Source organism: Salvelinus alpinus, chromosome 9, assembly GCF_045679555.1.
Source record: "Salvelinus alpinus chromosome 9, SLU_Salpinus.1, whole genome shotgun sequence".
NCBI classification, from domain to species: domain Eukaryota; kingdom Metazoa; phylum Chordata; class Actinopteri; order Salmoniformes; family Salmonidae; genus Salvelinus; species Salvelinus alpinus.
In genome coordinates, this window is record NC_092094.1 from 41,809,363 (window position 1) to 41,828,210 (window position 18,848).

The 18,848-nt window shown below is 44.7% G+C and overlaps 1 protein-coding gene across 1 annotated transcript in view; it reads left to right on the plus strand.

Annotated features, from left to right (window-relative positions):
- The first annotated feature begins 4,206 nt into the window (after positions 1-4,206).
- Positions 4,207-18,848, plus strand: part of zcchc14 (zinc finger, CCHC domain containing 14) — a 45,655-nt gene continuing 31,013 nt past the window's right edge. Inside the window, exons 1-2 of the mRNA XM_071326242.1 lie at positions 4,207-5,708; positions 8,393-8,519. Of these exons, the coding sequence (XP_071182343.1) occupies positions 5,067-5,708; positions 8,393-8,519 (769 nt within the window). The 5' untranslated portion in view covers positions 4,207-5,066. The remainder of the gene's footprint in view (positions 5,709-8,392; positions 8,520-18,848) is intronic.

An 18,848-nucleotide genomic window follows, 5' to 3' on the forward strand; every position in this document is an offset into this window, starting at 1 on the left:
ATTATGGGATATTGTGTGTAGATTGATGAGGGAAAAAAACTATTTAATCAATTTTTGAATAAGGCTGTATTGTAACAAAATGTGGAAAAAGTCAAGGGGTCTGAATACTTTCCAAATGCACTGTATATGTAGATGATGGCGTGTATAGACATGGACAGTACATGAATAGAAAATGTTTGTACAGCAGTAGATATATAGTATGAGTCTTTTCTAGGATACAGTATATACATTTGAAGTGGGCAAAACAGTATGTAAACATTATTAAAGTGTTCAATGACTATGTAAATATGGTAGTAGTTTCTAAGGTGCAGGTTTGAGTACCGGGTTGAAGCTGGCTAGTGATATCTATTTAACAGTCTGATTGCCTGGAGATAGAAGCTGTTTTTCAGTCTCTCAGTCCCAGCTTTGATGCATCTGTAGTGTCAACTGTTCAACTTCTAGTTTTGATTTACTTTGTGTTGAGTTTTCAATAATTGTGAGTTTGAAGTAAAATCAACAAAACATTTCACAATGCCATTGGATTTAGGTTAAAAGCTAGGTGAAAAAAAGACGAAATGCCCTTACAATGATGACTGGTGTAAATCCAACTAGTTTTCAATGTTGATTTAACATCATCATATTGATTTTTGGGGGGTTAAAATTACGTGGAAATTATGTTGATTCAATCAGTTTTTGCCCAGTGGGTCAGTTCTGCCTCCAGGACAGGACTCATGAGAATAAATGTCAATCTGCTATGAGGTCAAGGAAAGAAATTCCATTAGAGAATACTCAAACATCAAACAAGTGCATCTTTCAACAATATATGAATGCAATACACACATTAAAAATATGTTTGCAATAATATATACTATTAATACAAAATTATGTGGACATCCCTTCAAATGAGTGGATAAGGCTATTTCAGCCACACCCGTTGCTGACAGGTGTACAAAATCGAGCACACAGCCATGCAATCTCCATAGACAAATGTTGGCAATCAAATGGCCTTACTGAAGAGCTCAGTGAATTTCAACGCGGCACTGTCATAGGATACCACCTTTCCAACTAGTCAGTTTGTCAAATTTCTGCCGTGCTAGAGCTTCCGCGGTCAACTGTAAGTGCTGTTATTGTGAAGTGGAAACGTCTAGGAGCAACAATGGCTCTGCCGCGAAGTAGTAGGCCACACAACCTCACAGAACGGGACTGCCGAGTGCTGAAGTGTGTAGCGCAGAGAAATAATTTGTCCTTGGTTGCAACACTCACTACCGAGTTCAAACTGCCTCTGGAAGCAACGTCAGCACAATAACAATTTGTCGGGAAATTCATGAAATGGGTTTTCATGGCAGAGCAGCCGCACACAAGCCTAAGATCACCACGCGCAATGCCAAGCATTGGCTGGAGTGGTGTAAGCTCACCGCCATTGGACTCTGGAGCAGTGGAAATGCGTTCTCTTGAGTGATGAATCACGCTTCACCATCTGGCAATCCCACGGGCGAATCTGGGTTTGGCGGATGCAAGGAGAACGCTACCTGCCCCGATGCATATTGCCAACTGTAAAGTTTGGTAGAGGAGGAATAATGGTCTGGGGCTGTTTTTTTATGGTTTGGGCTAGGCCCCTTAGTTCCAGTGAATGGAAATCTTAACGCTACAGCATACCATGACATACTAGACGATTGTGTGCTTCCAACTTTGTGACAGCAGTTTGGGGAAAGCGAGGTTCATACATAAATTGTTTGTCGAGATCAGTGTGGAAGAACTAGACTAGCCTGCACAGAGCCTTGACCTCAACCCCATCGAACACCTTTGGGATGAATTGGAACGCCGACTGCGAACCAGGCCTAATTGCCCAACATCAGTGCCCGACCTCACGAATGCTCTTGTGACTGAATGGAAGCAAGTCTCCACAGCAATGTTCCATCATGTAGTGCAGGTGTTTCCAAACTGGGGTACCCCCAGAGGCATGCACAATGCATTCATCAAACAACACTGTTTCATGACTCATCAGTGGCATGGCAGGAGATGTTTTGAAACAATTACTGCTTTGCATACAAGCCAGTGAATTATATGCGTTACAGCTGGATGAGTCAACAGACGTGACGGGCCTGGCACAGCTCCTGGTGTCCGGACAAATCAGAACAACATGAGAGGATATTTAAAAAATACTGGACAGCTTTGTGACATCAAATGGACTTTGGTGGTCAAGCTGTGTTGGTATCTGTACTGATGGAGCAAAAGCCATGACAGGGAGACATAGTGGAGTGGCAACGTGTGTGTAAGCAGTTGCTCCCGACACCACTTTGGTACACTGCAGCACCGAGAGGCTCTTGCTGCCAAGGGAATGCCTGACAGCTTGAAAGACATTTTGGACACTACAGTGAAAATGGTTAACTTTGTCAAGCAATGCCCGTGAACTCTCGTGTATTTTCTGCATTATGCAATGATATGGGCAGCGACCATGTAACGATTTTATAACCTACAGAAGTGCGCTGGTTATCAAGGGGCAAAGTATTGACACATTTTTTTAAATTGAGGGACAAGCTTTACTGAACATAATTTTCACTTGTCTGACCGCTTGCATGATGACGAGTTTCTCACACGACTGGCCTATCTGGGTGATGTTTTTTCTCTATGATTACAGGGACTCTCCGCAACTATATTCAATGTGCGGGACAAAATTGAGGCTATGATTAAGAAGTTGGAGCTCTTCTCTGTCTGTATTAATAAGGACAACACATAGGTCCTTCCATCATTGTATGATTTATTGTTTGCAAATGAAGTCAAGCTTATGGAAAATGTCAAATGTGATATAGCGAAGCACCTGAGTGAGTTAGGTACACAATTACGCAGGTACTTTCCCGAAACGGACGACACAAACAACTGGATTAGTTTTCCCTTTAATGCCCTGCCTCCAGTCCACTTACTGATATCTGAACAAGAGAGCCTCATCAAAATTGCAACAAGCGGTTCTGTGACAATTGAATTTAATCAGAAGCCACTGCCAGATTTCTGGATAGATTTCATGCCTTGGCAAATCGCGCTGTTAAGACACTCATGCCCTTCGTAACCACGTACCTATGTGAGAGTGGATTCTCTGCCCTCTCTAGCATGAAAACTAAATACAGGCACAGATAGTGTGAGGAAATGATTTAAGACTGAGACTCTCTCCAATACAATCCAACATTGCAGAGTTACAGAGTTATGAGCATCCTTTCAAGCATACCCTTCTTATAACCTGTGGTGAGTTATTCACCATTTTTGATGAACAAATAAGGTTTTATATGTAAGATGGCTAAATAAAGAGAAAAATTATTGATTATTATTATATTATTATTTGTGCCGTGGTTCTATAAGAGCTCTTTGTCACGTCCCACGAGCTGGGTTGGGACAAAAACTCACACTCATTCTTATGTTTAATAAATGTATTGTATAGTGTGTGTGTGGCAGGCTTACAATGATTGCAAAAAACAACATTTGAGAGTGCGCTGACCCTGATGCTAGAGGGGGTATGCAGCTGGAGGTTAAATGTTTGAAGGGGTACGGGACTATAAAAAGTTTGGGAACCACTGATGTCATGAAAAGCCTTCCCAGAAGAGTGGAGGCTGTTATAGCAGCAAAAGGGGAACTAACTACATATTAATGCCCAAGATTTAGGAATGATGTTCGAAGAGAAAGTTTCCACATACTTTCGGTCATGTAGTGTATTTCTCATGTAGTGTATTTCTCTTTTTTTTACGCCATAGTCAGAACAAGCTAGAGTACAGATCTACTGTAAAATAAAGGCCATGCACCAAACAATGCACACATCCAGAGTGACGCTATGGAAATGGAAATTCCAGAAGTTCCCAAACTTCATCACTGTTCTGCTCTCTCTTTTCTGCTGCTCGTCTTTGACTAATATTAGTTTGAAAATGTATTTGATGACAAAAGATGCCATATGCATATGTCTTTAAAACAATACACTTCCTGAAATCCTAGGCTTTAGAGGGTGACTTGCTCTTTAAAAAGTACAGTACCTCGTTGACCAAATCGGAGAGTTGTATGTATGAGCGCATATGAAAAAGAGGTGTAGTGCGGATACTTTTCTGACCAATCACACCATTAGCTGGGATTACTGACAAGATGTTCACCCAATCGAAGTGGATATTTTTCAGTTAATGGGCTTATCTGGCATAGTTTGGGATAATGTATCACACAGCTGTTTTTCTCGATTTCAGTGTTATGACAGAATGGAAGGGAGTGGGCGTATTTCTTGAATTGCATTTCGAAAAAGCTACGGACTGTTTAACGAAAATATAATCCTTGTCGTTATTTCTTTGGAACAAATCTGCATGCGCCACTTGTTATGCTTACGACCAATAGGATTTAACTAAATAGTTTACGTTTAAACTTTAACACTAAGGTAGCTGGATGCAGTTCATACATACAGTTTATGGTCTTGTTTATTAGCCGACGCTCTCAGAAGTTCAACGAATGCCATGCGGATTCCCATCGAAAAGTATTGTTTTACAGAGGGAAATCAGAGAGTGGCTCCTCTGACACTGGAAGTAAAGTATCTCTCCGTGTAATACTTATATGCTATTTTTCATTTCAATCTACTTCATGGAGGAATGTGCATGCTCTGTTCCATAATCGATTGACGTGGGGACCTCCGGGGGCTGGCAGAGAACCTGGATGACTGGAGAGTTGGCACTACGCTGAGCCTCGCAGTACAGTAAACATAGACTCATGCTTTTGTTTATAGAGTTTCACCTGAACAACGTTTTGGATGCACATTTCAACAATGTTGCGACTGGCCTGTAAACAAATAAAGCGGGCGTGCGGTAGGCCCAACTTCTGTTTCCGAAAACTCAAGTAGTCCTGGATACATTGAATACGATTTTTGTCAAAAGAATAACCAGCGCCAGGTGAATGTTCACAAAGTAACTGTACCGGCACCCGAATTGCTGCACTCTTTTGTTTTAAGTTTGTTATAGTAGGCCTAGATGGAGTTTTGGCTAACTAATTTTAGTGTTGTCATTTTATTATTTTTAGGCCTAATTACTATCAACAAAATAATACATGTTTTAAATTTGTGAGTTGCTGTTAAAATGGTAGAAAATCGGTGCTCCGTTCAAAGGGAAGGGGTCTACCACTGGTTCTCGATATTGAACTCGGCCCAGAGAGCTGAGTTCCTTTGTGGGCTTTTGGACCTCTGTGTTCCAATCGAACTACGCTTCCTCGGGTCATGCTTGGAAGACTTAGCCCGCAAGGACTATCACTCCCTCAGGGACGCCGAGATCAAAGCCAACAACCCTGCTGACCTCTCGAACCTTACCAACATCACGGACGACGTCGTGAGGAGCAAGCTGCTCATCTCCCTCGCACTTCTCAACTCGGACAACCGAGATGCGGCGGGTGTTCTCTTCCGAACGCTCACGCACATCGACAGCGTCATCAACAACTATGGCCTGCAGCTCAACGATGGACGAACGGGGGAGCAGTTCCTTCTCCTCTTCACCATGGCATCCAATCATCCGGCGTTCAGCTTTCACCAGAAACAGGTGCTAAGACAGGAGCTGACCCAGATCCAGGAGATCCTGCAGGTCACCTGTGGAGAGCAGCAGGCCGGGACTGGAGGCTGCGGCGGGACTGGCGCGCTGGCCACCCTGTCTCCCGCCACTAGCATCCCTACCTACATCACTGCGCCCACCCTCAACTCCAGTCAGGCTGGGTGTCCATGTTGTCATAAGGTAGGTAATATATTGTCCCTGTTGTCACTTACTTGATGGCTATATATATGAATGGTCTTGTGCCACTTCCAAGTTTGAGCAGCCATCCAAAACACAAAGTTGTAGGATACCTAACAAGCAAAATAGTTAGTGAGTGCCAGTGCTAGGAGGCCAACCATAGTCATTCAACAGCTCCCAACACTGTCCAGGTTCTGGTATAGTGGTCTAAACTCCACTACATGGAGTGGAGTTTAGTCCGCTAGTTCTGGTAGTGATGTTGTACAAGGGCCTTCACATCCTTCACAAATGCATCTTGTGGGACAGCTCTGTACCCTCTTTGGTATGAGAAGATCATATGAAGGAAAATGTTTTGTGGTTACACTGTAGGCCTACATTATTTATAACCGATTGAGAATAGAGTATTGTTACACGGTAAGAACACTGTAATACGCCTGCTCCTTTTACTTGTGTGGGTTTTTCCAAAAGTAGGGAGGGGGTGATAACGTTATAGCGCTTCCCCTGTTTCCAGGTCAGGTTGAGACAAACTCTAAGGAAAGTGACCTGAAAGGAATTCATTTAACTAAACAAACATGTTTTTCACTGGTCCCCCAGGGGCATGTCTGTCGGTTGTCCCCGACCATTTGTTGTCCCCCTGAGTCCTGAACATTCACTCACAATGTCTGCCTGTAGATTCAGCATTACTTTTACTTCTCTGGAGAACCGGATGTCAACATAGCAATGTGGGAATAGGAAACCACGTCTTCCTTGTTAACAAAATATACAGCTTTCTTTGGTTTTAAGATGGATTGCAAAACGTTATGAATGATGTTATGACAGTTTAAGGGGCTTTTGACGAACATCAGGAATATTATTATTTACAAAAAACAACCTCTAGATACATCTGAAAATGTGTGTGTGTACGTGTGTGCGTGTGTGCGTGTGTGTGCGTATGTGCATATGCGTGTCTGCACGGGCGTGTGTGAGAAAGAGAGTAAGGAACACTTAAAAGGCCAAATATAATGTTACAAATTAAAAATGAACCGTAAACCATCAGTTGGATTTGAACACATTGGCACACAGGTTTAGGATCACTACGAAGGCCTGTTTGTCATTGGTTTAAATCAGAGACACACAGCAGACAAACACAGGGCCGTTCAAACTCGTGGCTGAGAGGAAAGTACCCTGACTGCTCAAAGGAAAGTGGTTGGTTGTATTTAGTGTTGTTTTGGTCTTGGCCTCCATTAACTGCAGGCCAGCACATTTCTCAACACTGAAATCAACCCTGTGTGAGAGAGACTCAACCCTCCGGTGAATCACCAGCACGCTCTGATTGCTGCTCTCTCTGACTGTTCGAAGAAGAAGCCTTTACGGTCACCCTAACCCAACCAGACATGAAATAATAACCACACTCACATATTAATCATTCAGTAAATTATAAACTTATGGTGATGGGTGATGAGAAGAAAGTCAATGAATAAAAAATAAAAAAACCTCACACATTTGTTATTAGATAATGTACTACTTTATTTGGGGTTTAAGCCTTCAGGAAAAAAGGCAAGAGGAACTCCTTAGCGGTGTTTCAGTATGTTATCTGCCAGGACCTTTGCCACTGTCATGCCCATTTCAGTTCTAAACCTCAGCTCATCCAGCTAGCATCTCTCCTAACAGCAGGATTTCCCCTTTTCCTCAAGAAAAATAGCAGATTTGTCAGGAGTGGATGCGGATGTGGCAGTAGCAGACTGTAAAGCATACTTAATTGGTTTCAGAGCTTGTCTGTGTGTGTTTCTGTTGCTGCTTGGGTGAGCATGTGTGCTGCATGACCTCTGCTGTTAAACACATCAGCCTCACCACTGAGAGTGCTTCAAAAAGGAAAGAAAGACACAACTGTATACACATTCGGTTTGGAATCAAGCCATTCCCATGACCAATCAGTTTGAACTGCACAACTCTAGAAAATACATTTTACCGGTCAATTATTACTGAAGCAGTAAGATTACTAGGCATATACAAGTAAAGATGAGCAGGATAAATTGTCCTGAAATAACATAAGAGTAGACCACCTAACAACGGCTCACCTTTCCAGGAAGCTGGTTAGTTGTACAGACAAGTGTTTAGAGTAACAGTAGCTATTACTCTCCCCTAGCTGTCTTCTTGACAACTTTTCAAGGTACCTAATCACAGAGCAAGCAGGACAGACACCTGCAGGCCTGCTTAGTGTGTCAATGCCCACTGTCAATGGTCATAACGTGTAACTCTTAAGACAATATAGACTACTGTGAAAGAGCTCTAACATTTTGTGAAAGACCAGCTGTCATATTCGTGGGAACCTTTAACTAATGACAGCTTTCCATCTCTTAAAAGGGCACTTCATCACCTCATCATCCATATTCAGTATCTCCAGCACCATACCATTTTCTATGTGAAAACAGACGTTTTCTATGTTCTGTAGTTAAAAAGAGAAAAATTCCTGAGAAAATGACACCCTATGAGGTCAACAGACGTCATTTTCAAATGATTTCAGTGATTTTGAAAAATGTATGTGTGACCCTGTCTCTTACCTCTTTGAGTTATGGTAGAATGTGTGAGACAAGTCTGAAAAGGCTGTCAAGGTGCTGGAAGATTACAGATCCGTAAACTTCTAACTACTTCTGACCATGATATTAACCTCTGACTACTTGACCTGAGCTTTGACCCCTGTTTCACAGACACCGCACCGAGAGGACGGGGCAGGGCGAGTGGACGAGGGGATTGGTCCAGAACCCATGCCTCACATGACATCTCTCTCATGCAAGGAGCTGCCAGTCAAGGTGCATGTTGGGAAACCGAGCAAAGGTGAGACACAGAACTTTGCTCTGACATACTTATATGGTACACAGAAATCTGTCACACTTATCTACCCTGTCTGCGTACGAGACAGGACAGGACATCCCGGTGACAGTAAGGGTCAAGGTTCTCTCCAACAACGTCACACACTAGTATGGGAATCTTGAGTTCAAAGGTAATACTTTGTCAGTCATTCAGTACGTGTCTTTAGAATAAGCAGTTCAGTTTGTGCCAGACACTCACACATGCACCCAGAACAAGAAACCACACGCTGAAACACCGAAATCGACAAACCAGGCTCATTGAGGAATGTGGAGGCATGCTTGCCGTACTGCCCTCCCCCTATCAGATTGGGAAGGGAGAAAGATGGTCATATATCTAGTTCTCAATCTGAGGCTGCGCCGTGGTGCAGTGAAGGGCATCAGTGTTATGTTTTACACATTGCTACGCTGCTCTGGTCCGGATGGAGCAGCTGCTGCAGGAATCTGCCATCATCCTCTGTTTCACACTTCTCATTCTCTCATTTTTCAACCACTCCTTTACACTGTACATACTGTACCTCTCACACACTACTGAACACTTCTACTGCTATGTGGAATGATGTTTACAACCTTTACTCTACTAGAGTATCACTTTAGTATTAAGGTATTTGTTATGACGGGGAATACTACAGTATATATGCTATTCAATCAGAGTGTAGCAGGCTGTTGTCTACTTCTCCTTAGTACAATCTTTTGAAATATTTGCTGTGAGGCTATAAACAGACTGGAATATACACTTGAACGCATGCACACCCACGAAGAAACAAACTCACAAAGGGCCATGCTTGTTTGGATTTGGATGATACTGTTGCATTGCGTTATTTGAAGGTCCCAGACACTACAGCTATAAATATTGTATGTTTCTTAGTTGTCTGCTTTCTTTTCTATCTCTTTTTTCTTGTTGGCTGGACCAACACACAGATGTTGAATCCAAGAGTGGTCACATGTTATGTAATTCACGAGCCACGTTTTCTTCACCAGTTTTGAAAAGTTTAGTCTGGAGGTGGGGGGGAAATGGGAAATGATGACCTCAGCAATGTGTCTTTTCTTCAAAGTTCTCAAAATAGGCAGTAGATGGTAGTACAGTAGAAGTTCTAAATTCTAGATTCCTCTTCTTCTTTGATTCACTGCACTATCTTGTAGGTAGAAGTGACAGGTCACTGGATTGTACTGTAACAATTTCATATTTTGAACACAAGTATATGCACAGACACACACTGTGTCAGTGTGCAGGATTGTCTTTTATCTGAACGTAGTGTAAATATTAAGGGGGTTGCTAGTTTTTTGAAGTGTGCTAGTGGGTTAAAGAGTTGATAGTTAGAGGAGCATGTTAAGCTGGGGTCTAATATTGCTTTGAAAGGAGCAAGTCTCTCGGTTACTCAGTAGGATTGGCCCTTTCATTTTCTGGTAACCCAATGCTGAGTTAGCTACACTACCTCATGGCCAGGGCTGCATGCCTGTCATATGCAGCACAAAGCAGGGCAAGCATACCTCCAAGCACACACACACACATGCACACACACACACAGTGGCAAGAGTGCACTTGTTATTCAAACATGCAGATGGTGAGTGACTATTATTTTGTAATGCAATCTTGGTTTTGCCGTCATTATCATAATACACAACACGAAAGATGATGATAATGCACATAAGAGAATATCTACTTTTGTGTGTTATTGTGTGATGGTGTATTTTCACAGGGTGCAATATGTAACCAGATCTGTTAGAATGGCAGAATGCCCTGGATTAACGAGTCTGGCACCAGGCATGTGGAGCCTCCAGCAGCTGCTGCCTGCTGGGCACGGGGCAGGGCAGGGTGCTGAGGGAGAGGCAAGGTGGTAGTGGGCTGGGTACCTGGGCACTGTGGGCAGTGGGCTGGGTGGCTGGACAGGGGGCTGGGCAGTGGGCTTGGTGTCTGGGCAGTGGGCTGGGTAGATGGGCAGTGGGCTGGGTGGCTGGGCAGTGGGCTGGGTGGATGGGCACTGTGGGCAGTGGGCTGGGTGGCTGGGGAGGGGGCTTGGTGGATCAGCAGGGGGCTGCTTGGCTGGGCACGGGGCTGTGCAGGGGGTTGAGTGGCTGCCTTTACAACAACAACAAACATTTTTTAAATTTAGAGTTCACATGTTAACACCACCTTTTCACATATGAAAAGAAAAACATGTTTACACCTCATATGTGAAATGTGCAGTTTTACATGTGAAAAACTTGTTTACACCTCATATGTGAAATGTGCAGTTTTACATGTGAAAAACTTTCTCATGTGAAAATCTTACTTTCACATGTGGAATAGCATTTTTACATGTAAAAAAACAATCCCATGATTTTCATTTAAGCCCTTGGGCTTCCAACCACACCTGCACCCAGTTTTGTTTTGATCTGTATTGTTGTCTATCACATGTTTTCTTTGGTGAAAATAAATAAAACTAAATAAATAAAACTAAAACATGTAAGAAGATTAAACGGGCAAAAATCTCACTTTCACATGTGGAATTGCATTTTCACATGTGGTGGTGAAATAGTGTTTTTCTCCTCACGTCAAAATGTGGTGTTAAAACTTCACTAGGGTAGGGGAATTTGGAATTTTGGATGAAAAGCGTGCCCAAATTAAACTGCCTGCTACTCAGGCCCAGAAGCTAGGATATGCATATAATTAGTAGATTTGGATAGAAAACACTAAAGTTTCCAAAACTGTTAAAATAATGTCTGTGAGTATAACAGAACTGATATGGCAGGCGAAAACCCGAGGAAAATCCAACCAAGAAGTACTATTATTTTGAAAGGCTGTTTTTACATTGAAAGCCTATCCCCCATACAAAGACTTAGGACCCAGTTCACGAGCTCTATGGCTTCTTCTACATGTGGCCAGTCTTTAGGCATTGTTTCAGGCTTTTACTCTGAAAAATGAGGGAGATACAGCACTTTCAATGAGAGGCCAGTGGAAATTTCCAGACATCAGCCATGTGCCTGATCGGGAACGCGCCTTTCTTGTTTCTCCTTTCCTATTGATGAAGCTTTTGTCCGGTTGAAATATTATTGATTATTGGGGGGCGGAGCTAGCATGTTGGAGTGAACGGCTGTGTGTGAGAGGCTCCTGCAACTTTTTTGCGAAATAATCTAACTTAACCTACTTTATGACACTTTTTACAACAAACGTTTCTTTCTAATACAATATTGTAACTTTCTATGTGAAAATGCAGAGTAATAAGTGACCAAAGGACAATAAATCCACATCGGAGGCCTACTCCACACCAAACAACGAGACAGACATGGCGGAAGGCACAGGTAACAACGTGACACTTTGGGAGAACTACGTGTTGCTTTAGCTGAGGATCTTAAGGCTACTATTGCTGAACTGGACACCAAAATCGAGAGCACCATTCGAACGGTTGCTTCGCAGGGCCAGAGTATTGTGGACCTTGAGAAAGCTTCTGAATTCAACGCTGGTAGGATCGACGAGTTAGAGAAGCTATGCACGTCATTGCAGGATAGTGTACAGAGGCTTTCTGTGAAAGTGGTCGACCTGGAGGGCCGATCCAGACGTAATAACCTTCGCGTTGTTGGTCTGGCAGAGGGGGTAGAGGCGGGCTCTCGCCCCACCGACTTCTTCGCCAAGCTATTGAAGGATGCAATGGGATCGGATGTTTTGGCTTCGGATCCCCAGCTGGACCGTGCACATCGCGCCCTTGTCCCAGTGCCTGGACCGGGCAACGTCCTCGCCCAGTAATCATCTGTTGTCACAGTTTCAAGACCAAGGATCTTATCCTGCGCGAGGCTCGAATGAGAGGCAACCTGTTATATAAAGGACACCCCTTCCGTGTCTATGAGGATTATGCGCCCGATGTGGCAAAGCACCGCGCCGGCTACAGAAATGTCATGACCAAACTCTACAAACTCCATCTTCGCCCAGCCTTGCTCTTCCCTGCAAGACTAAGAATTACCCCGCCTTCCGGTGAGAAGATTTGTCTCTCCTCGGTTTTGGACGCAGAGAAGTTTATCCGGGAATATACGCCAATCCCCCGTACAGGTTAGCGTGCCTTGTCATTGTGTGTTAGGGTCTGCTCATAGATTCGAATCCATACTATACCATAACGGGTGAAACCGTATTAAACGGTCTCAGCAAGGGCTACCGAACATGTAAGATGCTGTGGAGGGTGGTCAGAGCTCTCATTTAAAGTTAAAGTTAAATTCACTTTCATTCCGGCTGTGTTCAGAGCGATGCCTATTTGGGAGGCCTTCCAGGTTTGATCATTGACACTTTCGGATGGATATACTTATATTCCCCCATTTTTGTTTTGTTTCGTTATTTATTTTTCAATTCTTACATTATTGTTATTACCATACCATTTATTTATTGCTTGCGGGGGACTGGGGGTGATGGTTGGGAAGGGGCAGACACAGACACCTGGATAGCAAGTTGCCGTTCTGCCTTTGTCATAGCCGTGGGCCGCTCTCCCGATTAGATCCCCACCAGCCCTCTGTAGTGCTTGTGTCTGTGTAGGTGTGCGTACATATAATTATTATTTGTACTTTATTATTATTTTCTCTTAGCATTTTAGTATTATGTATGTGTATATTTTAAATTAGTGTAGATTATTATTCTGGGGTATGAATGTTTGTGTATGTAGATGTAGGTATGTATGTGTATATATGCATGTATGTATGTGTATATATGTATGTGTGTGTGTATATGTATATATTTTTTAAAATATATATTTTTATATGTATTTTTTTTTAATGTGTGTATGTATGTGTATATATATGTGTATATGTATGTATATGTATATATATATATATATTTTGTTGTTGTTGATTGGGGGGTACGTTTAATTTAGCAAAATCCTTGTTCCGATCTCCTAACCCACAATATGTAAATGTACTGCTGTCTATGTCGGTTGCTGATGGTTCATGTTTAGACCGGCATTGCTTAGCAATATAATCTTGTGATGCTATATCTTGCTTATCTCAGGGATTGACCCAAGATGACGCTTAAGTGCGGAATATGTTTAAGTTGCAACTTATTCTGTTTATGTTTATTAGATGCTAATTGAACACTTTATTCGGGGGAGCCTCCTCAGTTCATATGTTAGTAGAAGTTCTAGGATAGTGAGAGGTGAACGTATAGTTGGGATTTTATTTTTGTTTTACCTCTTGTTCGAGGTCGCAACGTGCTTTTTTGGCATCGGCCAGACAATGTGTTTATTATTTTTATTTTTCATTTTTTTCTCTCCTATTTGTGTATGCCTGTTAAAGGTGGGTTGATGGGGGGGGGGTAAATGTTGGGGAAAGTAGGGGAACAGGTTGGGAAGTAAAGGTGCTTGCAGGGGGGAGCGGTTGGTTGGATACTGCTCGGGTATAGGTGCTACATATGCTGATCGTGATGGTTTGGTGCGCTTTCTTACCTTTTTATTGAGTTACATGTTATGCAGGCCACCATAGGAACTACAAACGAGAGGAGGGCGGGGCTTACATTCAATTCCTGCAATGTCAAGGGTTTAAACGAACCAACTAAGAGAGGCAAGGTCCTAGCCCACTTGAAAGCACTCTCGTCTGATATTATATTTTTGCAAGAAACCCATCTGAAAAATAATTCTCATAGCAGACTTAAATGTAGGTGGGTGGGGCAAGTGTATCACTCTAACTTCTCTGCCAAAACGAGAGGCACAGCGATTCTGGTACGGAAAGGAATTCCCTTTCTACATAAAACCACTATTGTGGATAAAGAGGGTCGTTATGTGATTGTAATAGGAGAGATCCACTCTACTTCTGTAACTCTACTAAATATCTATGGGCCAAACATTGATAACCCCTCTTTTTTCAAAAGAGTCCTTGCCCTGATTCCAGATATCTCCCATACTAACCTGGTCATTGGAGGGGACCTTAAATGCTAGACCAATATTTGGATAGATCCTCTACCCGGCGAACCTCTACCTCCTATTCAAGTGAATTCTTGAATACCTACATAAAAAATTCTAACTTATTTGATATATGGAGGATCGCTAACCCTACGGGTAGGGAATACTCCTTTTACTCTCATGTTCACAATGTTTATACTCGAATTGACTACTTTTGACTACAGAAAACAGGCTACCTAAATATGGTTCCCAATCAGAGGCAGCTGTCAATCGTTGTCCCTGATTGGGAACCATATTTAGATAGCCTGTTTTCTGTTGGGTTTTGTGGGTGGTTGTTTTCAGTCTTTGTGTGTCTGCACCAGATAGAACTGTTTCGGTTGTTTCTTTGTTGTTTTGTTATTCAGTGTTCAGTTTTGGTTATTATTAAATATCATGAACACTTACCACGCTGCGCATTGGTTCTCCGATCCTTGTTACTCTTCATCCTCAGAGGAGGAAGAGGAAAGCCGTTACATTCACAAAGTTAAGTCTGCATCTGGGGAATTACTCTCTTCCCCCAAAGACATCAATGACAGATTCCGTCAGTTTTATGAGACTCTATATACATCTAAAGAGGATCCTAACCCCTTAATTATGCTAAACTTTTTGGAGGACTGTAATCTTCCTGCCCTGAACCAGGAAGATTCTAACTTCCTGAATAAGGAAATATCTCTTGAAGAAATTAGGGAAACAATTAAATCTCTAAAGAGTGGCAAGACCCCGAGCCCAGATGGATACCCTGGTGAATTCTATAAAACATTCAGCAACATGCTCTCTCCCTACCTGCACAAAATGTTGGTTCAGGCCAATGAGGATGGAGCTCTCCCATCTACTTTGGATGAAGCATTCATTACAGTTATACATAAGAAGGGTAAAGATCCGGAAGAGGTAGGGTCATACAGACCAATATCCCTCCTTAAAACAGACCAAAAGATTTTAGCAAAAACTCTGGCTAACAGGCTTAGCACTTTAATTGGCAAATTGGTCCATTCGGACCAGACCGGCTTTATCCCTAACAGAAACTCATTCTTCAATCTCAGGCGCCTCTTCAACATTATGTATTCTCAGAGGTTACCCAATGCGGACCTTGCCGTTATATCTCTTGACGCCGAAAAGGCCTTTGACCAAGTTGAGTTGTCCTATCTATTCAAGGTCCTACAGAAATGTAATATTGGAGATGGGTACATAAATTGGATCCAGCTTTTATATAGGAACCCCTGTGCGAGAATACTCACTAACCAATCATTGTCGCTGTCACGTTCTGACCATAGTTCTTTTGTGTTTCCGTTGTTTTAGTGTTGGTCAGGACGTGAGCTGAGTGGGCATTCTATGTTGTGTGTCTAGTTTTCCTGTTTCTATGTTTGGCTTGATATGGTTCTCAATCAGAGGCAGGTGTTAGTCATTGTCTCTGATTGGGAACCATATTTAGGTAGCCTGTTTGGTGGGTGGTTGTTTTCCGTCTTTGTGTCTCTGCACCAGATAGGACTGTTTCGGTTTTCACGTTTTGTTGTTTATGTATTTTGTAGTGTTTAAGTTTATGGTCTTCATTAAACATGATGAACATTGGCTACGCTGCGCTTTGGTCCTCTCCTTCGTCCACAGAAGAAAACCGTTACAGAATCACCCACCAAAACCGGACCAAGCAGCGTGGTAACGGACAGCGGCAACAACAGCAGCGGCCGAAGACACAGGACTCCTGGACTTGGGAGGAAGTATTAGACGGCAAAGGACCCTGGGCACAGCAGGGGGAATATCGCCGCCCCAAAGCAGAACTGGAGGCAGCGAAAGCAGATAGGCGCCGGTATGAGGAGCTAGCACGGCAGAGCGGCTGGAAGCACGAGAGGCAGCCCCAAAAATTTATTGGGGGAGGCACTCGGGGGGTGTAGCTGGGTCAAGTAGGAGACTTGAGCCAGCTCCCCGTGCTTACCGTGAGGAGCCGAGGATGGAACCGGAGCCAGTCGGGGTGGAGTTGGAGGTGAGCAGGGGGAGTGAAGTAGAGACTGTGAAGGATCTAATGGGGAAATTGGAGGAGAGAGTTATGAGGGAGGTGCTGTGTTGGTGTTTGAGGCACGACATCCGCCCGACGGAGCGTGTGGGGGACTTGATGTCACCTGAGTCAGCTCTCCATACTCGTCCTGAGGTGCGTGCTAGCCGTCTGGTGAAGACTGTGCCAGCACCACGCACCAGGCCTCCTGTGCGCCTCCCTAGCCCTGCACGTCCTGTGCCAGCTCAGCGCACCAGCTCTCCTGTGGCAGCCCCACGCACCAGCTCTCCTGTGGCAGCCCCTCACACTCGCCCAGTGGTGCGTGTTCCCAGCCCAGTACCACCAGTGCCAACACCACGCACCAAGCCTCCTGTGCGTCTCCAGAGTCCAGTACGCCCTGTTCCTCCTCTCCGCACTCGCCCAGTGGTGTGTGTTCCCAGCCCGGTACCACCAGTTCCGGCACCACGCACCAGGCCTACTGTGCGTCTCCAGAGCCCTGTATGCACTGTTCCTTCTCCCCGCACTCGCCCTGAGGTGCGTGCCCTCAGCCCGGTACCACCAGTTCCGGCACCACGCACCAGGCCTACTGTGCGCCTCAGCAGGTCAGAGTCTGCCGTCTGCCCAGCGCCGTCTGCGCTGCATGTCTGCCCAGCGCCATCTGAGTTGCCCATCTGCCCAGCACCATCTGAGCTGCCCGTCTGCCCAGCGCCATCTGAGCCGCCCGTCTATCCAGCGCCATCTGAGCCGCCCGTCTGTCCAGCGCCATCTGAGCCGTCCGTCAGTCAGGAGCCGCCAGAGCCGTCCGCCAGTCAGGAGCCGCCAGAGCCGCCCGCCAGTCAGGAGCCGCCAGAGCCGCCCGCCAGTCAGGAGCCGCCAGAGCCGCCCGCCAGTCAGGAGCCGCCAGAGCCGCCCGCCAGTCAGGAGCCGCCAGAGCCGCCCGCCAGTCAGGAGCTGCCAGAGCTGGCCTCCAGTCATGAGCTGCCCTCCAGTCATGAGCTGCCCTCCAGTCATGAGCTGCCCTCCAGTCATGAGCTGCCATTCAGTCCGGAGCTGCCATTCAGTCCGGAGCTGCCATTCAGTCCGGAGCTGTCCTTAGTCCGGAGCTGCCCTTCAGTCCGGAGCTGCCTCTCAGTCCTGAGCTGCCTCTCAGTCCTGAGCTACCTCTCAGTCCTGAGCTACCTCTCGGTCATGAGCTACCCCTCGGTCATGAGCTACCCCTCGGTCATGAGCTACCCCTCAGTCATGAGCTACCTCTCAGTCATGAGCTACCTCTCAGTCATGAGCTACCTCTCAGTCATGAGCTACCTCTCAGTCATGAGCTGCCCCTCAGTCCGGAGGGGTTTCCTCAGTCCAGAGGCGCTCCTCAGTCCAGTGGGGCCCTTTGTTAGGGTTCCCAGGCCAAGGTCGGCGGTGAGGGTCGCCACTCAAGGGACGCTAAGGAGGTGGACAAAGACAATGGTGGAGTGGGGTCCACGTCCAGCGCCAGAGCCGCCACCGCGGACAGATGCCCACCCAGACCCTCCCCTATAGGTTCAGGTTTTGCGGCCAGGGTCCGCACCTTGGGGGGGGGGGGGGGTACTGTCACGTTCTGACCATAGTTCTTTTGTGTTTTCGTTGTTTTATTGTTGGTCAGGACGTGAGCTGAGTGGGCATTCTATGTTGTGTGTCTAGTTTTCCTGTTTCTATGTTTGGCCTGATATGGTTCTCAATCAGAGGCAGGTGTTAGTCATTGTCTCTGATTGGGAACCATATTTAGGTAGCCTGTTTTGTGTTGGGGTTTGTGGGTGGTTGTCTTCTGTCTTTGTGTTCATTACACCAGATAGGACTGTTTCGGTTAGATTCACTTTTGTTATTTTGTATTGTGTCTTGTTCAGTTGATTATTATTAAAACATGGACACTAACTACGCTGCGTCTTGGTCCGATCCCTGCTACACCTCCTCTTCAGACGAAGAGGAGGAAATCTGTCGTTACAGTCGCCCCGATTTAACCTTTACAGAGGGACAAGGCAGGGTTGTGTGCTGTCGCCTATGCTCTTCGCCCTAATCATTGAACCTCTCGCTCAGGCGATTAGATCTCATGCAGCAATACATGGCTATAATACTAAAGATACTCTAAATAAGATTTCCCTATACGCAGATGACATTCTCCTCTATGTAACAGAACCCAAAGCTAGTATTCCAGCTATTCTTGATGTGATTAATTTGTTTGGTACCTTCTCGGGATACAGAATAAATTGGAACAAGAGTGAATTAATGCCCATACGGTTGCAAAACACCTCCTGGCTAGAACATCTTCCAGTTAAGTTATCTTCAGAAAAATGTACCTACCTAGGACTTGTAGTTACCAAACAATACTCCTTACTATTTAAAGAGAATTTCCCCTCTCTGATGCAAAAACTCATGGCAAACATCCAATTTTGGA